At 31.7% G+C, this 26,896-nt stretch overlaps 1 protein-coding gene across 2 annotated transcripts in view; it reads right to left on the reverse strand.

Annotated features, from left to right (window-relative positions):
* The window catches only part of LOC115890331 (multidrug resistance-associated protein 7), a 64,274-nt gene that overhangs the window by 17,424 nt on the left and 19,954 nt on the right, over positions 1-26,896 (reverse strand). For both annotated transcript variants that reach the window (XM_030910521.1, XM_030910522.1), the window contains exons 8-16: positions 22,103-22,340; positions 16,698-16,966; positions 15,261-15,530; positions 11,881-11,998; positions 10,398-10,635; positions 9,158-9,342; positions 8,823-9,094; positions 8,635-8,765; positions 5,159-5,312 (exon numbers count right to left, since the gene is read on the reverse strand). In XM_030910521.1, the coding sequence (XP_030766381.1) occupies positions 5,159-5,312; positions 8,635-8,765; positions 8,823-9,094; positions 9,158-9,342; positions 10,398-10,635; positions 11,881-11,998; positions 15,261-15,530; positions 16,698-16,966; positions 22,103-22,340 (1,875 nt within the window). The remainder of the gene's footprint in view (positions 1-5,158; positions 5,313-8,634; positions 8,766-8,822; positions 9,095-9,157; positions 9,343-10,397; positions 10,636-11,880; positions 11,999-15,260; positions 15,531-16,697; positions 16,967-22,102; positions 22,341-26,896) is intronic.

Here is a 26,896-nt window from a genome sequence, read left to right on the forward strand (position 1 = left end):
GTACATACTTAGATATTGGGTTAGATTCTGTATTCATATTTTGTCGGTTGATTTTTGGTATTATTTGTTATTGTAGTGCAAAAAACTAATTATTTTGGTGTTTAAGTAACATAAAGTACTACCAGATATATGGTTACTATGATGGTCAATCTGTTTCTCATAAAAAAACACGAAATATTACACGTTTTGTTAAGTGCTTTAACCAAAAAGTGCCCATAAATTTTTTATTTATCGTGATTTTTGTGTGTGTTTTTTAAGACTCAACAATTCATCAATAAAGCTTAAGTGGAGTGTGTTTTTGGTGCTATGCCTCATCTTTGTTGTGTTCCTGGTGGAAAGGATAGTTATACTAGGCAGCTTAAAGTATCCGGAAGAGCAAGAAAAGTGGGTACGAGTTATAAATCAAGACAATTCTATTGAAAATATCTTTAATAAATTTAAAAATAATATTCTCCCAGAATGGTATTAAAGAAAACTGGACAATTATGTTTATTTTATTCATATTGTGGAATCTCCACTCCAAGTGTTGTTGGTTCAGCTTCGATAGATTCAAACACGTAAGATAAACACGTAAGTAGGTATTATGATCTAGGGAAAAATAAAGAATATGTGTATTAAAGATCATGAAAAAGATTATTATTTTGAGTTCAAAATTAAAAAAGATTTTTGTAAAGACAAGAATGATAAACTTTAAAAGAAGAATGTGTTTTTGTTTGATAATATAATGTATGTAAAGCATAACATATACCTATTTGTTCAGTAATTTTTACTGAATAGTGTCGATTATTTATAATACCAAATTAATATCAAATATTTAAATGATGGCTGAATACAATATAAATAAAATAACAATAAAATTGGTATATTTGCAATACAAAATTAAGTTTTAAGAATAAAGGTGTTACTGAAAATACTAAGAAATTCATATTTCTTTGTTTTAATTGGTCGAATGTTATTTACATTTTATTTAAGAATTATACCGTATCATCGAAAAAAAATCGGCGTCTAGTTGGCTTGGAAATGAACATCGATGACATTCCCTAAATAATTGTACACATAAAGAAGTTAACTAGAATTTTACAATCTTGGAAAATTTGATATTCTTGAACCTTGTTTCTAAATATTCTAAATTTTTTGATTTTCTTGGGATTTAGGTTCGGGAAAAACGCTGATTAAGTTTTCATTTGGTTTTTCATTATTTTTATTTGGTTTAAAAAAAAACGTTTCGGCTAACATTATAGCCTTCATCAGTGTTGTGTCATATGCAAAAAAATAGTGTCGAATATAATCCAAAAAATTACATATAAAATATTCACACCACGCACCACATAATGTTTACTGCGTACTCCATAGTCTCCATAGTCAATGTAGATAGTTTTACTGTTAAGAATAATAATTCTAAAAAATATGTGGTCATCTTTTGATAAGTTTTATATTAGTTTATTAATTGCAGTAAACATTATGTGGTGTGAATATTTTATATGTAATTTTTTGGATTATATTCGACACTATTTTTTTCATATGACACAACACTGATGAAGGCTATAGTTAGCCAAAGCGTTTTTTTTAAACAAATAAAAATAATGAAAACCCAAATGAAAACTTAAATCAGCGCTTTTCCCGAACCTAAAAATCCCAAGAAAATCAAAAATTTTAGAATAATTTTACATATAAAATGCAAGCGATCTTCATTTCATAGCCATCGTTGACGCCTTTTTTTAGATGATATTGTATTATTTGTAAATATAATTTTTCGAACATTGATACTTGCAAAATATACATATAAATTTTGTGAATGCAAATAATAATACATCACTATTAGTAGATATTGAATGTTTTTTCTTAAATTAGATCGATTTTCAAACCCCAAAATTTAAAATATATTTACATTTTACCCAATATATTATGTAATACATTATTTGTATATTGTAAAACATTTGCTGCATTTGTATGGTTCATAGTTTATTTGCCAAAGTATTTATTACTATAAATAGGTATATATGTTGTAGTTATTAACTGTATATTATGTATATTTCATGTGAACTGTATAATTTTTAAAATACAAACCAAAAATCTGAGGAATAATTATGTTTTCCATGTATTCTACAACATATTTATTAATCCGTAGTATCTAACTAGCGTGACGTCATAAATCTCGCCCCGAGGCTGTTCTATTAGAGACGGCATTGATTCGCATACTAAAAATTCCAATTAATGCCTGTATATATTTTTAATATATTTTTTGTATTTCCATTTTTTTAATTGTAAAGTAATATATTACATTTAAATGGAATATATTACATAACAATTAAATATATCAATTACAGACTTGTTTTCTAACATTTTTTAAATAAAACGAGTTATAAAATTTCAATATATGTATATTTGTCGTAGGTATGAAAAAGTAAAATATAAAATGGGGGGACCAACGCTTACTTACATTGCAATAAAACTGCCGCTTTTAGATTTTCAATCTAAACGCAATATTTCTTTTTCGCAAATAAAAATATCCGACAACACTAGCTATAAAACAACGAAAAAAAAATATAAGAGCACTTCTTGTTTTGAACCTGCATATCAAAATTATGCTGTACCATTATGTTTTTGTTTTTGAAATAATATAAAATATTGTTACGGATTCCGTGGGTCCACTAATTTAAACTCACGATAAACTACTTAACGAGTTATTTTCTCACTTTATACTATATATATACAATACATAATTTATACAACTACTATTACTCTAACTTTTCTGGCACCTTCGCCAATTAATTCACAATTTAAAACGCGGTATTATAGTCTATAAAATGAATAACTTTGAATTTTGATCGTTATTTTTTACCAACATGGCAAATATAAAATCCCTCTATCAAAAAAGTTAATGATATTCTTTAAATTGAGTGCCTGAACGAATCAGATAGGTAACTCTTTTTACTTTCGTGAAATAGAAAAGGAAAATAATAAAACAAGTGACAGTTCTTCCTCTTCTTGCAAAAATCAACACGAAATGTCATAATTGGCAAAAGTAAAATGTCATCAGCTTTTGACATTTCTAAATATTAGACCAATGCCGTCTCTAATAGAACAGCCACGGAGCGAGATTTATGACGTCACGCTAGTTAGATACTACGGATTAATAAATATGTTGTAGAATACATGGAAAACATAATTATTCCTCGTATTTTTGGTTTGTGTTTTAAAAATGATATAGTTTACATGAAATATACATAATATAAGTTAATAAATACAATATAATATATACCTATTTATAGTAATAAATACGTTGGCAAATAAACTATGAACCATACAAATGCAGCAAATGTTTTACAATATACAAAGAATGAATAGGTGGTACATAAGATAATGGATAAAATGTAAAATATATTTTAAATTTTGGGGTTTGAAAATCGATCTAATTTAACAAAAAACATTCAATATTTACTAATAGTGATGTATTATTATTTGCATTCACAAAAATTATTTATATATAATGTTTACTGCAATTAATAAACTAATATAAACTTGTCAAAAGATGACCACATATTTTTTTAAATTATTATTCTTAACACAAAAACTATCTACATTGACTATGGAGTACGATTTCAGCCATATTGTAAAACATTTGCTGCATTTGTATGGATCATAGTTTATTTGCCAAAGTATTTATTACTATAAATAGGTATATATATTGTATTTATTAACTGTATATTATCTATATTTCATGTAAACTATACCATTTTTAAAATACAAACCAAAAATACGAGGAATAATTATATTTTCCATGTATTCTACAACATATTTATTAATCCGTAGTATCTAACTAGCGTGACGTCATAAATCTCGCTCCGTGGCTGTTCTATTAAAGACGGCATTGCGTCAGCATGGACGCAAATTGCTAACCTAATAAAATTAACACTAGAAAAGCCCGCGGGAACTGTCAAATTCAAAGTTATTCGTTTTACAGACTATATCAAACTTCAAACTGCTGAACTGCCGATTACGCGCCTTTATACCGGGTGCGTTTCAAAAGTGGCTCACCCCTATAACTTTTTTATTTTTTCAGTTAAAAAACGAGATTTGGTATGTTAGTATATGACATAAATTAGGATTGATTGACGTATTCAATTTTTTTCGGTCACTTCCTGTTTCACCGGAAATGACTACAACTTTTGATTTTTAAATGGTACCTTCGGTATTTTTTTGCTTTGCTCGATAGAAAATAACATTCCGAATAGAATGACATATCATATGTCAACTTTTGACATTTTCGCATATGGTTTATTTGACATTATAACTTGCGGTTCGTAACGAATATTTGACTCGAAATACCAAGTGTGTGGTATCAAATTATTCATAAAAAAATGCTTTTTCCAAATATGCTAATGAGCCACCCTCGTTCCATTTGAAAAAATTGAGATGATTAAAAATACGATTTGAGCATTTTAGCCATGGTACTCTAGATTGAATTTTAAAATACGATTTGAGCATTTTAGCCATGGTACTCTGGATTGAATTTTAAAATACGATTTTTTATTAAGCGAGAACGTCAAAAGTTGACATATGATATGTCATTCTATTCAGAATGTCATATTCTTTCGAATAAAGTAAAAAAATACAGAGGGTGTCATTTAAAAATCAGAATCAGAAGTTTAGAAAAAAAAATTAAAAATTAGAAATAGTCATTTACGGTGAAACAGGGAGTGACCAAAAACAATTGAATGCGTCAATCAATCCTAATTTATGTCATATTCTAACATACCAAATTTCGTTTTTTTATCTAAAAAAATAAAAAGGTTATAGGGGTGAGCTACTTTTGAGACGCACCCGGTATAAAATCGCGAATATCTGCGAAACCGTTAAAAATTTTGAAATACTCTAAATACAAAAAATGCTCGTTTTTTAATTCCCCATCTATTAAAAAAATAATATACAGGGTGTTCCGTTTATAAAAACAAAGTAAAATTATTGTTTTAGAAAGTTTGGCGTAGAATTTTAAACACCCTGTATGATTCAAAATTACGATATTTATAGCAAAATAGGTATAGTAAACAGAGTAGTACAACACCAATTTAAATCGCCAGCTCATTTCCCACCGGTCCTCTTTAACCCCGACTCCCCCTATTTTCAAGAGAAATCACCCGCAGAGGGCTGTACTCACCTTAACCACGGACTTTAATAAGAGCTTGTGGAACTTGGCCGCGGCTACGACCCCTCCGTACGCGAAAAGAAAGGCGCGGAACAGCGTGAACAGAGTGTTGGCCACGGCAAACCAGGCGTAAATTTTTAAGTAGAAGCCCGTCGTTTCCTGCAAACTAAAATAAGAAACAACGAGAGTTAGAAGATATATTGTAGTAGACGATTTGTTAATAATGTATGATGAAGTCTGTGTGGTGTGATAAAAAAGTAATATAAAGTTAAGAAGGCGCTGGGGATATATAGGTGGTTTGATTGAATGAAAACGGAATCAAATTAGGGCAAAAATCAGTTTGAGTATTTTCTATGAGTTTGGTTTAGATATGTGGATAATATCGGATAATATATACAGGGTGGTCGGAACCATATTCCGGAAACTTCGGCAGCATATTCTGCATATAAAAATAAGTAAAAAACTTCAGAGAGACACAGGGTGTAGAAATTTCATTTTTTTTTCGATTTTTTTCCAAATAATTTCTATAACGTCAATATTTGCGTTAATGCATGTCATTATTGACAAAAAATAAACATACTGGGTAGATAGTTATTTGACAGAAATTATTAATTTAGGAATTTAGTGTTTTTTTTAAATTAATCATAAATTTGTCTTCGAAAAATTTATGAAAAAGCAGTTTCTGTTGAAATTTTGGTACAAAAACATTTCAAATTTATTATTTCAGTCTAATAACTATTTAGTTAATATGTTTAATTTATGTCAATGATGAGATGTATTGATAATTTCGAGACCAAATATTTCGAGAACCATTACTGGTAACGATTTTTACCAAGAGATTATTTTTACCTAAAAAACATCGTAAATGTATATTTTTTTACTCAGTAGTTTTATACAGGTAAGGACAAAAAGTTATTATTCTTCAAAAATATGTAGGTGGCGCCCAAGGACTGTATATATTCTAATGGACTGTTCGATCGCGTCAAATCGCCGCTGTCGTAGTCGCCGTGGAATGCTACGTCACGCGCTGACCAGCGCTCCACAGTGCGGCGGATGGTTATTCTAGCGGGACAAAATCTCAAGAGCAATGTTTGGGACTTAAAATCTAAGAACGTAGCAAATGGTCTAATATATAGCAACTATATGGTTAAATTTATTTATTTATTAACAACTTAATTTATTAATAAATAAATACAAGATAATAAACTAAACTATTGCCAAATACATAAAATTATGATATCAAAAAACTCTTTAGCAGTTTTTTTTAAATTAAATTGTAATCTTGTGACACCCTCTATAATTTATTTTAAAAAAATATATTTTATTTTGAAAATAATAAATGAGATAGATATTTTAATTTTAATTTTAACACTCGGTAATTGTAAATTCATATATAGTAAGTATCTAAGACAATTTTTTAAACTCAGTTCAGTGCCTTTTGATGGAGTTGTTTTGTTTTTATACTATCCGATTGAAATGAATCTTTTTGGGCATTCACCTGTTAAGCTTGAACTCCCTGTGACTGTGACTACCTGTGTTGGTAACTATTGGTAACTCAAAAGATCTACATCATTCAATATATCGATATATGAAAAAAAAGTGAAAGTTTGATATCTGCAGGACAAAGGCACGAAGGATTTTAACAAATAATATACGTACAGTAGAAAAGTACATACCTTTGGCAATCTTCAACATAATTTGGCTTTCTAATAAAATGTATAAGCACTTGTAAATATTTTGTTTTCGTATGATCTCTGCCTTGCTGGGTAGAAAACGACCAAATTTGGTTGATAAAAAAGTATCGAAATACAAAGAATATTCATGCATTTTTGTATCAATTGGAATGTCTACTATTTATTCTTATCAGTACACATTTTTTGGCTTATTTCTAACCAAACGCTTTTGTCCCGCTAAATTTATCTTCCAACGCACTGTGCGCTCGTCCGTCAAATACAAAAATAACTGTCACTGTCTAAAATCTTTAGCGCCAACTTCAACTCGGTCAGTAGATGACGTAAAAAAACTGACAGTGCAGGAAGATAGGAATCGAACTATCCTTATCTCTATAGTATCCTTGGGTGGCGCCCTCTATAATGTAGGAGGCATATCGCTATCAAAACCAAATTTCTCATGTCAAAAAACTGCCAAACGCCAATTTTCCTCTAAATATTGACGTTACTTCAAGAATTATTTGGAAAAACCCGAAATAAAAATGAAATTTCTACACCTTGTATCTCCGAAAGTAAGCATTTTAGAACAAACATTTATACGAACTTTTTTACTTAATTTTATCTGCAAAAAGTTTCTGGAATACAGTTCGGACCACCCTGTATATTGCTAACATACATTCTAACACCATACATAAGTTTATTTCTAAATTAAATAGTCGTTTTCCTTCCAGAAATTTACCGATAGAATTGAGAACAATGATAGATTCATTTCTAGATGTATTAGTTATTAGAAATACTAATAATTGCCTGGATTGGAAAAATACCACTACACACAGATATATTCCTAATGAGTCTTATCATAGTGTTGAATGATGATGGCTAGTTTAAATTTCTTTGTCCATAGGGTACTTAGTTTGCCACTTCCCAACGAAAGATATGAAATAGAAAGAAATTACATTAGGAATGTAGCTGAGTGTAATTGATATTCTCCTTCATTAGTTGATAAAATAATTAGAAAACGTAGGTTTAAGTTTGCGATTACAGCAAATTCGACTTTTCCAGTGAAGAAAGATACGTCAAAATATTTTTCAATATCGTTTGATAGAGAGTTATCCCGTGGTTTAAAAAGAATTTTCAAAAATTTCAAATATAAACTTGTGTAAATTCTAATAATAAATTACATTACAACTATTATTAGGTAAATCCTTCGGATAAAATACCTCCACTAGAGTATAATATCTGCAAGTATCTTAACAGATAAACAATGAAGTTTTCTTCCAAAAAAATGTTGAACATTTTACATATTTCTTAACATTTTCGGGAAAATTTTAAAAAACTTTTAAGTTCTGCGTATTTATTCCAAAATTTCTTGACAGTGTATAAAAACTTAGGAATATTGTCACCTTCAACCTTACACACATTCTGCATATTTGTATGTTTATAACACAGTCCATTTTAATTTTCCACAAAAAAATGACTAAAATTAACTGTATTCACTTATTTGTCGTGTTTATTAGTAGCAATTCTAAAAAACACACACTACTTATTGAACGAAACTAAATTTATTTAACAAGACTCGCAACGGCAACTCTGGCAACACCGCACGATAGCTAGTAACCACTGCGCATTCCCCGATACGAACGCTTGCGTGAATCAGTCGTAAAGAGTCATGTGTCAGTATTGTTTCTAGGGTTTCTGTACGCTCTGTATTCTTCATTAATAAAAGTAGAAACATGTTTTAAATTTAAAAAGAATATCTATATTCGTTTTTATTCAATCACACCGCATAGTTTTGTAAACATGTTAGTATATACGTACTTAAGAACGTTCAGATCAAACCGTTCATTTTTCGTTGTAAAAACGTTATTTGTGATATTCGTCGCATTATTGTCATCGTGAATATCCGTCACCCAGTGAGCCAACCACCAATCTGTCATGTTCCTCGACACCTAAATAAAAAAAATATAAATAATGTAGTTCTACGAATATACAGTTTAATGACTCACTTGCATCAAAACCATCGCCATCAGAATGGACAAACACAAAAGATGACCGATCGCCTTCCAATACGAAGTATAAACGTTGAAACTCAACGTTCCTGTGTTATTAACTTCAACATTTAACACACTATCATTATCATTTTTCTCCGATTCAGCTACAGAATCAACGTCTTTAACACTGTCCAGCAAAGAACTAGATGAATGCGATATACTTTCATTAAGTTCCAGATCTAGAGCCAAACTATCATCTATATCTGATAGAATTTCAGATGGTTTTCCTTAAAAAAAAAACTTTTTAAATTAACTTTAAAATTAAAATACACTTAAAAAAAATGGCGAACCTTGTTTTTTAATGCTACCACCTTCCATATATATGATTCGATCAGCGTATGCTAAGAATTGTACGTGGTGAGTACAAAGTATCCTGGTTTTGTCTTTTAGTAGACCCAAAATACAGTGTTGGAAGATGTGTTTGGCTACTTTGGTGTCTACAGCGGATAGTATGTCGTCTAATAGATAGACAGACCTGGAAGAATAAAAGAATCCATTATCTATCAATAATGGGAATCTTTCTAATGTACAGGGTGGCGCCTCTCATACGCCGCGGAGGCTCCAAGGAGAACGACAGTTTGTATTGAAATGAAATTTTGTGACCATATGTAGGTTATTTCAGAGCACTTTTTAAAAATATAGAGAGTTCTACAGGGTGTCCCCAAAAAACTTATATACCAAAGTTATGTTTTTTGTAATGGAACACCCTATATATTAATTGATTTTCGGATTCTAGGAGAAAAATAAATGTGAGTTTTATAAGAGAAGTATATGACTAAAATGTAAGGTTTTTGACATATTTAACATTTCCTAGAAATAAAGAACAATTTTTAAATTATAATAAAAGCTACCTAAATTGGAATTTACCCGGTATAGCCTAATATGTAGTTACATTAACTATTGTACTTTAAATCAAATTAACACTTGATCCAAAAAGTTATACAGGGTGAGAGAAAATTAATATTGAACATTGGTCGCCTTTAAAAGCATGTTACTCTTTTATTTTAAATGGAACACCCAGTATATTATTCCGATATTCAGTGGAGAATTCGTGTCTCTTCAAAATACTATTAAGGTTGCCTACCCTCCAAACAAAGATTTTCCTAGATATTTTTATTTCCATGATTTGATCTGAGTAGATCTTTATTATTTGAGAAAATCTAGGTGGCTGCAATACCAATGGATTAGTCCAACTTTAACAACTAGTTATCATTTTGTGTCAGTTAAAACAAAAAAAAATTCTCAGAAATTTGACGAAAATGGAAACTTATCCTACATCAGAGTCAGAGAGAATTGATATGATTCTATTATTTGGCGAATGCAGTGTGCAATGTATCTTTTGTATTTTTATGTTTTCCGAGCACAAAAGAAACAAATTAATAAAAGAAAAAAGAATAACAATAAAAAAAAACAGTCAATCCTCCCCTACATTTTTCCTGTCTCTTCCAAAACCCAAGCAAAAAATCCACCCCACTCAGCTAATTTACCTAAAAACCTCCATACACACCGTCCCCTATACAAAATACTCACTTATCTTGATAGACGGCCCTGGCCAGAGCCACCCTTGCCTTCTGACCACCCGAAAGGGTGGCTCCGCCCTCCCCTACCCCAGTCAGGTCGCCCTTGGGCAGATTGGAGACATCTTCGGCCAGGCCGCAGGCAAAAAGTACGTCTTTGTAGCGTTTTTCGTCGAAGGGTTTGCCGAAGAGGACGTTGTCTCGCAAGGTAGTGCGTTGCAACCAGGGTTGTTGAGTAACCAAGCCGAAACCTAGGAACAAAATTTATTGTATTATATTAAAGACACACACCTGGTGCATTCCGACCGTACCGCTTCAACGGCAGAAATCAGAAATTATCAGTACATACATATTTCACGCAGCCGCGCGCCGTCATGTTGATCGCATTAAAATAATATTGAAATCGTGTTTTTTCTCTATAATCTTTAAGTATTTTAGTTTCTTGCTAGTGCAGATATTGAAACTATAAAACCCTCAGGTACGAGGTTTGTGTGATGTAACGCTGTTTCGGGTAGTAAAAAATAAGTGAAAAAGAGTTCGAACTATGCGTCGTGTTCTGGTTGTGACAATTTCAAATGTTAATAAAATTGCCGAAAAAATGTTGACGCGTAAAGGAGAGCGTAATTAGGACGTTGTTGGGTGCAATAACATTCAATAACTCCACTTTCCCGGATATTCAACTCTCCCGAAACAACATTTTATAGCTTCGTAGTTTCTCACACCGATTTGATCAAAACCAAAAATGGATTCAACCAGTTCGACGAAACAAGTGAGTAAACAAAGTGCTTGGTACATAATCAAAAAATTAAATAAACATATACTATGAGAGGATAAAATATAATTTGCAATATTAATGGTATACATTTTTAAATAACTAGTGATTAAATGTTTATGAACATCTAAAATTATAATTATGTACATTGAAAAAATTTCGTTATAGCCGAAATAGCCCTAATTATGCCCCACTAGCTAAATCGGTGATTAAAACTATGCTAGCTACCGTAGATGAACCCATCTAAGAAGTTTTTTTTTAACTGGGATAATAAATAAGATGTGAATTTTCGATATCGATATTTCAAAATATCGATACTTTTGAACGTCCCTATCTACTATCTCAATTAGTCCCGCTCTGCAATCGAAAAAAAAGCATACCTATACGACCTGGCATATTCTTTTTTACTCTATTCGGGAGAAAGTAAACAGCGGCCGTTGTGTACGTACCTGATTCAATTTGGCTAATTGCGACGTGCAAGTATATATGATCTAGGGTTTCTTCCAACAAATAGGGATGGTCGAAAACTAGAAAAATCGATATCGATATTTTTACACAAATTTTTCGATATCGATATTTCAAAATATCGATACTTTCAAACGTCTCTATCTACTATCTCAATTATTCCCGCTCTGCAATCGAAAAAAAAGCGTACCTATACGACCTGGCATATTCTTTTTTACTCTATTGGGGAGAAAGTAAACAGCGGCCGTTGTGTACCTACCTGATTCAATTTGGCTAATTGCGACGTGCCCCGCTTGCATCGACAGTTCGGCCATAACGGCGGACAATATCGACGATTTGCCGCATCCTACCGGTCCTATTATACCCACGAATTCGCCCTGCAACAATTAAATTAACTTTTGTGAGTCTGGAAATCGGACGCAAGGATCGAAAAATCAGTCTGGCGATCGAGAAATCTATATCTGAAACCTTAGACCATGTAATAACTAGACACGATTTTTCTTTCGATATTATGTCGCCAATATAAGTTTCATTTGTGACGTCACATCAGGGCAAAAATATGTCCACTATATTAAAACTAGATCATAAGGTTTTCTGTTTAGATATTGACACATTTCAATTTCGTTTTCCATTTTCATGGTTGGCACATTTGAATTTTATTTGAAATTTTGTGGCGAATTAGTGTTTTATTTTGCTGTTGTAACACCAAAGGTTCCAACCCCCCAGTGTAATATACACACAACCAAACTTATATGGAATCATCTATTATTTTTCATAATTTATGAGATGTATGAAAATTTTGTGTTTATGAATAAAACTCAGTCCTTACCAATGACTTTTAATGAAAAATAATCCATATAGTAATATAAAGAAAACAAGATTTAAATTTCTAATGTCCAAAAAGCATAAACAAAAAGAAAATTGATAATTTTAATATTCCTTGTTGCCACCTCTAGCCCTTATGCAAGCTTCTATCCGCGCTGACATGCTTCCTATTAAATTATCCACGTTGTCTTGGGGTATGTTTTCCCGTTCAGCTAATGCTGCATCAATAAGCTGTGCGAGATTTCCTGGATTGTTTCGACGAACTCTAACCCTTCTTTTGAGCTAGTCCCACAAGTGTTCGATAGGGTTTAGTATCTAGATCTGGTAAATAGGCAGGTCAGTCCAAAACTATGACACCTTCCGTTTCAAGACATTCTCTAGCCACTCTGCTGGTATGGGGAGGTGCACCATCGTGCATCAAGTTAAAATTATCAGTTATTATTAATTGCAGCTCTCCAAAGACTAACGATTGGTTCTAGCACCAAATCCACATATCTCCGACCCGTTAAAATTTGTTGAAGTTGTAACAATGGAGTTTTTGCTCCCAGTTTTCCCTCTCCAGAACATTACTGTTCCTCCTTTATATTTTGGTACAGATTTGGCAGCCTGAAGTCTCGCTCGTCTTCCTGGAGCTCTGAGAACCCGAATTCGATGGTTATCTGATCTTAGGCCAATTATTCTGGTCTCATCCGAAAAAGAACATTTTGCCAATTCTCAGTTGTCCAGTTTTGATGTTGAAGGCGTCAATTTAGTCGGTCAATTCCGAGATAACTGTGGGATCCGTAACTCCCTCCTACTGTAAAACCCTCGAGCACGAAGCCTTTTTCTTATGGTTTCAACTGAAACGTTCACACTTGTAACTGCCAGAAGTTGTCTTTGTAGCTCTGGATGAGAAACATTGCGATTTATTCTAGCAATTTAGCACACAAGGCGGTCTTGTTGTTCAGTTGTGACTCTTTGACGGCTTTATCTGTGTCTATCCTTGAGTGTTCCTAATTCCAAGTACCTTGCATATGTTTTCGATACAACACCCTGGGTAACGCCTACTATAGTCTGTGAAACGAATAACTTTGAATTTGACAGTTCCCGCGGGCTTTTCTAGTGTAAATTTTATTAGGTTAGCAACTTGCGGCCATGCTGATGCAATGCCGTCTCGAATAGAACAGCCTCGGAGCGAAATTTATGACGTCACGCTAGTTAGATACTACGGATTAATTATGTTGTAAAATACATGGAAAACATAATTATTCCTCGTATATGTAATTTTTTGGATTATATTCGACACTATTAAGGCTATAAACGTTAGCTATAACGTTTTTTTTAAACCAAAAAAAATAATGAAAAACCAAATGAAAACTTATCAGCGTTTTTCCCGAACCTAAATCCCAAGAAAATCAAAAATTTTAGAATAATTTTACATATAAAATGACAGCGATCTTTATTTCATAACCATCGCTGACGCCTTTTTTCTATGATATTGTATTATTTGCAAATATAATTTTTCGAACATTGATGCTTGCAAAATATACATATAAATCTTGTAAATGCAAATAATAAATATATCACTATTAGTAGATATTGAATGTTTTTTGATAAATTAGATCGATTTTCAAACCCCAAAATTTAAAATATATTTTACATTTTACCAATTATCTTATGTACCTATTCATTATTTGTATATTGTAAAACATTTGCTGCATTTTTATGGTTCATAGTTTATTTGCCAAAGTATTTATTACTATAAATAGGTATATATATATATATATATATATATATATATATATATATATATATATATATATATATATATATATATATATATATATATATATATATATATATATATATATATATATATTGTATTTATTAACTATATATTATGCATATTTCATGTAAACTATATCATTTTTAAAGTACAAACCAAAAATACGAGGAATAATTATGTTTTCCATGTACAACATATTTATTAATCCGTGGTATCTAACTAGCGTGACGTCATAAATCTCGCTCCGAGGCTGTTCTATTAGAGACGGCATTGGTCTGATATTTAGAAATGTCAAAGGCTGATGACATTTTACTTTTGTCAGTTATGACATTTCGCGTTGATTTTTGCAAGAAGAGGAAGAACTTCCACTTGTTTTATTATTTTCCTTTTCTATTTCACGAAAGTAAAAAGAGTTACCTATCTGATTCGTTCAGGCACTCATTTTAAAGAATATCAGTAACTTTTTGGATAGAGGGATTTTATATTTGCCATGTTGGTAAAAAATAACGGTCAAATATTTATTATTGTCAATAATTCTTCCCCTCTATATATCTGTTAATCCAACATAAGGCATTTTTTTATTTTTTTGGATCGAATGAAAATTGCCGGACAATCGTGATTTTATTACTGAACACAAAATTCAAAAGAAAATAAATCGCAGCAGTCGTTTATTCTTTATTATCATGTTTATTTACAACAAAAAGCCTTATATTAAAGTTGTATACCAATTTTTATACTTGCAAGAAATTTAGTCAGAAAAAAAGAGTGATTTCATAGAAGTGTGGTTGTGTGTGTGTTTATATAGTCTAAGGTTCAATAACTAAAATTACATTCCAATTTTCATTTGTCGTACTTTCAACAGATGTAAATAGGAAAAAGACTAGATAATGTAGTTATTTTTTTTTCCTTTTTTATTTACCCTACAGTAATAATTATTGAAAAAAAATACTTACATGAAATTTATATGAATTACAATTCGTTTATTGTACGACAAAATTATAATTTTAGAAAATAGAGTACACATAGAAAATCAAACATAATCTTATTACCTTGCGAATTTTGAGATTAAGGTTGCTGAGATTGAACTGATTCTGTAGGCTATTTTCTCCATTATTGAAGCTGACTTTCTTCTCGACATTTTTCGTACTTTTTCCAACACCTTTTCCTTTTTTTGATTTCTTCGGTTTTTCACCGTGAAGCGATATTTTTTCCTCAATGCTGAGTTCTTTACCGTACATAAAACTGGCGCTATTCAGCACTATGTCAGCACTGTCGTCACTTAGGTTTTTGTAATACGAATTCAGATCCAATTCTGGAAGCTTAAAAACGAAAATATAAAATTCAAATATTAATATTTAAAATACTTTTCTGTTCGTAACTATTATAACAGATTATACAGATTATAACCTTTGACTAGTTTGCGCACATAGCACGCCCACTTATGGCCTCTAAAATTGTGCACAGCCCCTGACCGGCACAGTTATTAGAGAGATATCGGAAAACCGAATAGCGTCATCCAGTATTTACGCGTACCTTATCATGGTTACGATATGCGCGAGTCAATTTTTAACGCAACACCCGCTAATAACGTTACTGCCTGACGTAATTTGCGGATCAATTACACCAAGCGCTCTTTCTAAATAACCTCTGATAACGTTTAAAAATTGCTTAAATGGGCATGTGCGGGTATTTGACAACCGGAGCCGGCCGGCCAGATCTTTTATTTTAGGTTATGTTTGAATTGTTTTGAATTATTGCTTTAGTTTTATTAGGTAATTTGATATTTAAGTAGCTGGTATTAGTTTTAATTAAATAAATATGGCCCAAAATATGGATTCCACCTCTTCCAATACTAAAGAACCTATAAAGAGTCTTAGGTTTACAGCAGATGACGACTTAGCCCTTCTAAGAGAATTTGTTGCTTGTTGCCCTAAACCCACTGGCAGACGTTGAACAATAAAGCACTGGAAATAAGCACTTTAGCCCTTTAGTTTTAAAATACCTAGTAAACAAAACAATTTCAAAGTTTTAAATTCAAAGTTAGGTTAAGTTTAAATAGCAGACACGACGCGATCAGAATTCTTTCCGATCCGATAACTATAAATGAAGAGAGTTAATACTTAAGGTTAATACCACCTCACGTAAAGGAAATAACACCTGGCTTTATTAACGTCATGCACGCTATTCGGTTTAGCGATATCTCTCTATTACGCTGTTTATTGTTATTTTACGCGAGTTTATTTTTACGCACAGGAAATTTTACTCGTTTACACATCGTCATAAAAAACAATTTTCGTACCACGAATTAGGGACAAGATTTTTATCTGTATACTTATAGGATACCTAATCTGTGCTATTATATAGGGCTACTACAATTTTACTACTACTCTACTTTGTTTGCGCGGTATCCAAACCTTTGTCTGGGGTAGGCAACGCCTTTTTATCTACATTATGCACACCCCTGACCAGATGTTAATAACACTTACCTGTAAAAATTTCTGGATTCTTTTCACGCTAACCCATGCTTCCATCATGCCGTTCAGGACCCACGGGAAAGCATTTAATGGAGCTATGAGCATGTTGAGCAAAGCAATGCACGTAAAAACTGTAGCGGCTGTCAGTTTGTTGCCCATGAGCACGTAGGTTACGAAGGTCAAGATGGAGATCAGAACTGGAGTGGTTGCCCAGAAATAAACACACAGGGCGTCCAAATATTTGCGGCTTCTCAGGTATTTCAACTCTTGCGATCTTAAACCTGAAAATAATGAATGAATAAAATTAGTAAAAAAATTTAGAGGTTAGGTTTTTTTCTCGAATTTTATACTACATCATTTAAAAATCATTTTGGACAGAGATAAATATAAAAGATCGGTTGACAGACAGAGAGACAAAATAAAATCACTAGTAACATATATTATTTCGTATATTTTTCATTTTATTGATTTTATGGAAAGCATTGTTCATTAAAATGTTGTATCCTATGTTATAGAGCTTGTTTCTCTCAACAATTTTCTGTCTCACAATGTACCGTTTGTGTCCGGGAAGGGTTCATAGTTTCATAGTGGTCGATTTTCAAAAGAAATCAGTACATGTATATTATTTCGTATATTTTTCATTTTATTGATTTTATGGAAAGCACTGTTCATTAAAATGTTGTATCCTATGTTATAGGGCTTCTTTCTCTCTACAATTTCCTGTCTCACAATGTACCGTTTGTGTCCGGGAAGGGTTCATAGTTTCATAGTTGTCGATTTTCGAAAGAAATCAGTACATGTATATTATTTGGTATATTTTTCATTTTATTGATTTTATGGAAAGCACTGTTCATTAAAATGTTATATCCTATGTTATAGAGCTTGTTTCTCTCAACAATTTTCTGTCTCACAATGTACCGTTTGTGTCCGGGAAGGTTTCATAGTTTCATAGTTGTCGATTTTCAAAAGAAATCAGTACATGTATATTATTTGGTATATATTTCATTTTATTGATTTTATGGAAAGCACTGTTCATTAAAATGTTGTATCCTATGTTATAGGACTTGTTTCTCTCTACAATTTCCTGTTTCACAATGTAACACACAACAACATATTTGTATCAACATTGTAAAATAAAAAATAGCTAAATGAATTCTCAAGTACTAAACTTTGAAATTTACGTTTATTTTTTAATTAAAATAGATTCGTAGGAAAAGTTAATCTCGTGAATTATCAATCCGATATATAATCCAAAAGGAAAATTGTAGCAATAAATAAACTATTAGTACAAGTTAGTATTGAAATATCGAGGTAATCTCGCTGGAAAAGCTAACAATCCGGATCAAAATATTATATATTCGCAAATAAGGATTAAATGTACCTGTAGTTGCGCTACGAAATCCGCAATTTTACGAGGTATGGGGTAATCTCTTTAACTGGTTCGTTTACAGGGCGAACTAACTTAAAATTAGAGGTGGGGATGTCGACAATACGTCGACTAAGAAGTAAATGTCGACAATGTCATAGGCGAGGGTTTAAGGTTATGTTTATCATTTTTATTTTGATGTTTTCCAAATAATTTCTGAAGTAACGTCAATATTTGGATTAAAATTGATGTCTGGGAGATTTTTGACATGAGAAATTTAATTTTGAAGTCAATATGACACCTACTGGTAGAGGGTGCCACTTACATATTTTTTAACCGGTTTGAAGAGTAATAACTTTTCGTCCGTACCTGTATAAAACTACTGAGTAAAAAAATTACATTTACAACATTTATTACGTAAAAAAGGCCTCTTGGTAACAATTCCTACGAGTAATGGTTCTCGAAATATTTGGAATCGAAATGATCAATACTTCTCAGCATTGAAATAAATTAAACATTTTGAGTAAATAGTTATTAGACTAAAATCATAAATTTGAAATGTTTTGTGCCAAAAGTTCAACAGAAACTGTTTTATCGTCACTTTTTCGAAGAAAAATTTATGGTTAATTTAAAAAAATAAAAAGTTCCCAAATTAATAATTTTAGTCAAATATACTCTGTTTTTTTTTCTCAGGTAAGATTTCGACAGACGATGACAGAAGAAAAGCAGATGACGTCCCATACCAATCTATTTATTTTACTAAAAAAAGTTTCTAATAATTTTTAAGTTATCTATGGATGGGTTTAAATATAAATCCGTCATGCGTCGTGTCTTGTTGTTTTTAACCAGTTTTATTGGTTTATTTAAAAAATGACAGATCATATTTCAATTTTATTGGTTTGACGGAACGATGAACGACAAACGGACGCTGATGCGTATGAACTCGCCTTTAGATTTTTGGCATTTTTGACGCTTGTCAAAGTCTTGCCAAATTATAGGTTATAATTTTGTGTCAACTTTTGTTAAATACCCTGCGTTTTGTAAAATGATGCATTTTGATTCGTATTATTACGTGTGTTTTGTGTCTTTTGAAGTCAAGTGGAGGAAAAATCGAGTGAAAATTAACTGTAGACCCAGAGCACAGTTTATGGTTAATATTCGCTGCCCAGGCAGAAAGTCTTATACACCAATGAAGTTGCCATCGATAAAGTTTGTATACCATTTCGTCGTAGATAAGTGCATCTCGTATATGGTAGAAGGATCAAACTACACACATACTAAAAACTGGAGCAGCTGTAAAATATCGACATCACACGATAGGTAAATAATGGATTTTAGTACTGCAGAAAAATAATGTCAAAAGGTACTGGTTTAAAAAAATTAAGATTAAAGTTAATTAATCAACCTTTAAGGTATAAAATTTGGTAGGTGTTATTATTAATAAAATAGTTTGTTTTATTTACCTATGTTGTTTTATTTATTCCTGTGGAATATTACAAATTTGTATTTGTACATAAGTTATATTGATAAATATAATCATAAATGCGGGTAGTTTCATAAAGCTTGAAAGTAAATAATAGTTCTATTTTATATTTTTTTGGTATGTAGTGTCTTGTTCTTGTTTGTTTTGTATTAACACATACCGTTTTTATTAAATAAAACAACTCGATTACATTTTTTCAGTTTTATACAGTTTTTCACAATATTTTGAAGTAATCACTTGTCATCTTGTCAATCAAATTTTAAATATTTCCTGCTATGCGTTCCAGTTGTACCAACTTATTTCTTTGTAAAATAAAATAAACTACTTTGAAATTAAAATGACAGACACATCTATCACTGTCAAGGATCTTCTCGTTGGACAGACTATAACTAGCAACTCGACATGATTATTCTTACCAATAATGGCATGTATTGATTATTTCCATTCGAAATATCTTGAGAACGGTTGCTCGTAGCGATTTTCACAAAGAGACATTTTTTACGTAAAAAATCATGGAAATGTATATTTTTTCACTCAGTAGTTTTATAGAGGTCCGGACGAAAAGTTATTACTTTTCGAAACAGTTAAAACACATGTATATAGGTGGCGCCCCCTACAAACTTGTAACGTTTTTAGTTCGTTACATGTCTTTGTATATGATATATGATGTCTGGCGTATCATCACCGGATTCCCTATCGTTCAGGCCGGATAATTTAATTAACGCACTTGGCGTAATTTTTACGTTCCCTAGTCGCCAACCCTGTTATCGTTTGACACAACCCTGTTATCGCTCCGAGGAGGCGCTGTCAACATCGCTTCTGTCAACTCTCTCCGTGCTTAACCTCACTTTGTTTTGCGGCTCTGTTGCATCCCGGCTTTTAGAAATGGTGATTATTTAAATCTTGCTGTATAATCTGAATCAGCTGCTATTTCAAAGCAACAGGTAAAGATGAAATATTATCCTTTTAGATTCGATATTATTACTGCATATTTTTAGGCTGGAGTTTTGGATGTCCCAACCTAACTTGTATTTGTATTTTGCTGGCACGTTGGTGTCCCTTTTCTTTTGTCCTCCAGAATGTTACATGGAAGAAAGGACATGTTCATTATTATTTAGTGAGCCCTCGGAAGTAATTCGAGGTAGGTTCATTTTGTTTATTAGACCTTGTTTGATTTTAAACAAGAGTGTCGTATTTTTAGGGTCCAAGGTACGGACTATTTCCAAGGTACAAAGTTATGGTCCAGGTTACGGACATTATCCAAGGTCCTAGTAGTGTTCCAAGGTACGGGTAGTGTACCCATATCGCCACAGTATGGATACAGCGTAAGCCCCATGCTGCTTCGCTCCCATTTCTAAGCCTAGTCAGTAGCTACGGCTGTAGTGATTCATGGTGTCCTCATTCTGGCCCCTTTTGTTGTTTTGGCCAACAGAATCGCCGACAGACAGTACAGAGATGCGTGCCCACCTCACGCTTTTACTGTTTGAAGCAAGATTATATAAAGAACAGCTAAGTTTAGATTTAAGTTTTACATTTAACATTTAACACATTTTCAATCTTAAACAATAACGTACATCTTAAGTAATATCGTGCAGACTATGTTTAGTGGTTAGATTGCTAAGAACATTCATGTCGATTTAATATTTAAAATATAATTTAGATCTTAGGTTTCATGGCATTACGTCTTGTAATGGTATTACTTTTATAGATATTATTATTGCACTATTTTAACAGTTGAATAACCAAACATAGATTCTAGAATCTACGGGTTGCAACATCTTCGATTTAACGTCACATAAAATATATCAAATTAATTAAAGTAATACTACATTTCATACATTCTCTTAAACTTTACATGTCTTGTATTTCATTATAGTTGTTTTCATAGATATTTAGTACAATTCTTAACACCACTTTCGTTGACATACAACCACTTTAATAATTATTAAAATTGTACAATGCTATTTACCATCACAGTCCATCTTGAATAAATATAGTCACTAGTTTTAAGTAATAAACAACTGTGTTTTCTTTCTCTGTACATGCCTGGCGCCCAATATCTATTTTTTTTTGTTTATTGTTATTAATTAGTTTTCTTTCCAGTGAAATACCTTATCCACGACTGCTCTCCGATGAAAAGCTGCCGTTCGCAGTGGTAGTTGTTTAAAAAACGCTACAAGCTGGAATCATATTGACATGAAAATCAAATTTTTCACGTGAAAAAACTCCCAGACACTCCAATTTTCATCGAAATATTAACGTTTACTTCAGAAATTATTTGGAAAAAATCGAAATAAAAATGAAAATTCTACACCCTGTATCTCCGAAACTAAGCATTTTAGGACATACATTTATACCAACTTTTTTACTTATTTTTATCAGCAGAATATGCTGCCGAAATTTCCGGAATGCAGTTCGGACCTTCGGTATACTTAGTATAATAATAATAATATAGGAAGAAACATAAATATTATGGAAGATATTTTTCAAGATTATTAACAAAACTTCGGTTAATAAAATACGTAAATACTAGTCAAGTTAAATCCTAAAATAAAAAAATTCACTTACGTGAAATCCTGCTCATGAAATGCTCCTCCCAAACGTACAGTTTTATGGCTCTGATACCTCTCAGCACTTCGGCTATGATTTTCACCCTAGCGTCTTTTTTCTCCATCATTTTGGCGCTCAACGTTCCGATCTTATTGGCAATCGCCTTGTTGATAGGGATGAGAATGATACTGAACAGAACTCCTGCCAGGAAGGCTGGACCTACTTGGACGTAGAGTAGGTAAAGTGTAATAGCCAGCTGAAATGAAGGAACAGTAATGTTTTACTCACTATAGTCTCTTCAAAATAGTCACTAATATCAATGATTATTTTGTATTCATACATAAGCAAATGGTCTTAAATTAAGAATAAAACGTTCTCTATAATATGTACTTCTCTTATTGCGGAGATTGTCGTATAACTATTAGAGATTAATACAGAGTTTTCCAATGAGTCTCCTAATATACAGGGTGGTACGAATTGTATTCGAGAAACTTCGGCAGCATATTCTGCAGATAAAAATAAGTAAAAAAATTCGTATAAATGTATGTGTAGAAGTTTCAATTTTATTTCGATTTTTTCCAAATAATTTCTGAAGTAACGGTAATATCAGAGTAAGTAGATCGCCGAGTAGCGACAGAAACCGTCGGCTCTTTTGATGCGGTGGGACCAAATTTCTTTCTCTCTCTTTTGACGTGTTTGACAGATAGACTACGTATTTAACTGCTCAACTTATGAAGTGGTCCTATAAACATGGTATACACTGCTCATAATTTGAAGTGGAATTAATTATAAAGTTTTATACATATTTTTTTTTGTTTTGTTTTATCCTTATTTCTAAATTTGAATGTAATCAATATCTTACAGCTAATAAATAATTAAAAAAACGATTCGTTGCCTGAGGTGTACTTGAAATAAAGTATATAGAGATATTTGATAAATGGCAACAGTGGCAACTTCGCTTCTTCATATGACAGATAACCTACTTATTTCGCGCAGCCGCAAAGAAAATTGAAAACGGGACTGTCGCTACTCGGCGGTTTGTTTACTCTGGTAATATTTGGATGAAAATTGGTGTCTGGTAGTTTTTTGATATGAGAAATTTGATTTTCATGTCAATATGACTTCTACTTATAGAGGGCGCCACCTACATATTTGTTAACTGGTTTGAAGTGTAATAACTTTTCGTCCATACCTGTATAAAACTACTGAGTAAAAAAATATACATTTACGACTTTTTTACATAAAAAAGGTCTCTTGGTAAAAATCGCTACGAGTAATAGTTCTCGAGATATTTGGAATCAAAATTATCAATACCTGTCATCATTGACATAAATTTCAAATCTTTTTGTGCCAAAACTTCAACAGAAACTGTTTAATCATCATTTTTTCGCAGAAAGATTTATGATTAATTTAAAAAAATAAAAATTTATTATTTCAGTAAAAAAAAACTATACTCAACGTGTGCTATTTTTTTGCTAATAATGACATGTACTGATTATTTTCATTCTAAATATCTTGAGAACGGTTGCTCGTAGCCATTTTTACCAAGAAACATTTTTTACGTAAAAAGTCATGGAAATGTATATTTTTTCAGTCAGTATTTTTATACAGGTAGGGACGAAAAGTTATTACTCTTCAAAACAGTTAAAACGCATGTAGGTAGCGCCCCCTACAAATAGAAGTCATTTTGACATCAAAATCAAATTTATCGTGTCACAAAACTCCCAGACACCAACTTTCATCCCAATATTAACGTTACTTCAGAAATTATTTGAAAAATACCGAAATAAAAATGAAACACCCTGTATCTCCGAAACTAAGCATTTTAGAACATACATGTATACAAACTTTTTTATTGCAGAATATGCTGCCAAAGTTTCCGGAATACAGTTCGGACCACCCTGTATATTAGAGATCTTATACAGGGTGTCCCAGAAATAAGTGCAAGTATTTTAAAGTGTGGTAGATGTCGATAAAAGAGACATATTTTCTCTTTATCGTTTTTCAAATATGTCCAAAATAACGGAGTTATTTTAGTTTGAAAATTTCCAAAAAAATGATTTTTTGCGAAGATTTTGAGAACCACTGGATCTTTTCTGGATTTTCTTTCTTGTAAATTTAATCTACTATAGTAAACGCCACGAATGTTTGGGAGTGATTCATCAGTCGCTACCATGTGAACTAATCTGTTCTAGGTCACATAAAACTTGTAGCATTTTTTATTTCCTTTAATAAAATTGAATTTAAAATTCTATTTTTATTTAAATTTCTTAGTATTGGCGCCATCTATTTGCTAGATGCCAAAGATACCAAACTCCATTTGTTACAGCTCACTTGTCTCGATATTTAATTTTTATTAGCGCATCTATTCGCTAGATGTTAAACTTCATTTATTACAGTTCACTTGTCTTGTTTATTAGCGCCATCTATTCGCTATATGCCAAACTTCCTTAATTGCATTTCACTTGTCCAAATCTCACTACGCTGTGGATTGCGATTTTCTGTTCTAATGATTTCGATCATATGATATCACTTTTTTCTTTTTTTTCTGGGAATTTGGATCTGAAGAAGACGCGTGTTTCGGCGTCCGACAAATTTTCCAGTGAAAAGCACTCTGAATCCACTTTTCGATTTCCATTGCATGGGTATCCGATTTGGGAATTTGAAAACCTTGTAAAGTATGCAATCCAGAGTAGAGATCGTATTTGTTTGGTTTCTTCTTGGAATGATCACGTTATTTCCGTTTTTTATTTCGTTTATTTGAGTATTTAATTACTGGTGTTGAATCGGCATATGGTTTGAATATATTTATGTAAAGCTGATTTTCTGACCAGTAACTACCACATGGTACTCAGTAACTACCACATGGTACTCAGTAACTACCACATGGTACTCAGTAATTACCACATGACCTTAAGACAGTGTTCCTGACATTACAATCGTTCTTTTGGCTGATATCGAAGACTTCTCCTGCCATAGTCATCTGCATCCACATCTGTTAGTCTGGAGAATACCTACCTACCTGTTTGCATCATAAGAAACTATATACAGATAAGTCTCTCTCTCTTAAGTTTGATACACAAGGTACGCTTTTATTTTATAATTTTTGAGACAACAGATTTAATAACCTGGTAAATTATCACTATTTATCCCACATATTGTAGTCAAAATTATTTTTTATTTAACGTTATAAGTTATAATTTGATTCGTACAGTACACTCTTACCTAGCTATGATATTTTATATGAAAATTATTAACACGTATTGATTTTAAAGGTTTTTGTACACGACATGTTTCGAAACATCATCGTATTGAGACACACATCAATTTCACCTGTTTTTTTATTAAGTAGCTTACTTAGTTCAAAGAATACAGTTACTAAATTCGAATCTAATTAAAATAACTTGCGGTTTTATTGGGATCATTGTGACTAATTGATGATACTTGTGTTCGTTTTCAATAAATGTTTAATGTAGGATAGTTATTTCTGACTTTTATTCCTGATAAACATAATAGACCCTTAATGCTGTTGATTACTTTATTTTAGCTATGTTGTAATATCATATTTTTCTTTTTGGTTTCTTACTTTACCACTCTCATAAACAAAGTAAGTGGCGCCCTTTTCACTGTCTTTGACCATACCTATTTGAATTCTTAACATCAATATTAAAATCTCTGCAGCCTATATATTATCATTTTTTAAATTTTTTTAACAACATTAGAAAGTCACTGTGAGTCAGAAGCCTTACCTACGAACCCAGCTTTCCTCTAACCCTGAGCAACGGATTCTTTTATCATTCTATTTGGGTAACGACAGAAAAGTCGTCACAAACTTAATTCCAGTGCCGTGGTGTTGCAAGTCATATAATAATCAATATATAATCTGTTGTAATTTGTTGTTTTAACTGTCAAAGTCTTGTCAAAACATATATTTGGTTATAAATATAAAATGGAATGCCCCATTGGTCGCACTGCAAGCACACCAATGACTGCACAAAAACGAAACAATCAAAGAAACGCGATATAGTATCGTCTTTGTCAATCACGCTAACATTTTAGAATAAGTAGGAGGAGCGCAGGCAGATGATTAAACCGGGCCTTTAAAAACCTACGTCTGCGGTAAAAATTTGCTTTTTTAATGTAAAAATGGTAGCGCGCGTGTCGATTCTAACTTCATCAAGCGATGAATCCCTCCCAATCATTCGTGGCGTTTACTATACCTATGTTGCCGTATTATCAAGAAATTATTTTAAAAAAACTAAAAAAAACTTCAAAAAATTCCGAATTTTCAATTTTTTTTTCGCGAAAAAAACCTCATAGGCGTTTTTCTGGGGTTGATCTATACTATAGTCTGTCCAACGAGAAGATCCTTGACAGTGATAGATGTGTCTGTCATTTTAATTTCAAAGTAGTTATTTTATTTTAGAAAGAAATAAGTTGGTACAACTGGAACGCATAGCAGGATATATTTAAAATTTGATTGACAAGATGACAAGTGATTACTTCAAAATATTGTGAAAAAAACTGTATAAAACTGAAAAAATGTAATTGAGTTATTTTATTTAATAAAAACGGTATGTGTTAATACATAACAAACAAGAACAAGACACTACATACCAAAAAAATATAAAAAAGAACTACATATTATTTACTTTCAAGCTTTATGAAACTACCCGCATTTATGATTATATTTATCAATATAACTTATGTACAAATACAAATTTGTAATATTCCACAGGAATAAATAAAACAACATAGGTAAATAAAACAAACTATTTTATTAATAATAACACCTACCAAATTTTATACCTT

This window comes from Sitophilus oryzae, unplaced genomic scaffold, assembly GCF_002938485.1.
Source record: "Sitophilus oryzae breed Bouriz unplaced genomic scaffold, Soryzae_2.0 scaffold_863_pilon_pilon, whole genome shotgun sequence".
NCBI lineage: Eukaryota > Metazoa > Arthropoda > Insecta > Coleoptera > Curculionidae > Sitophilus > Sitophilus oryzae.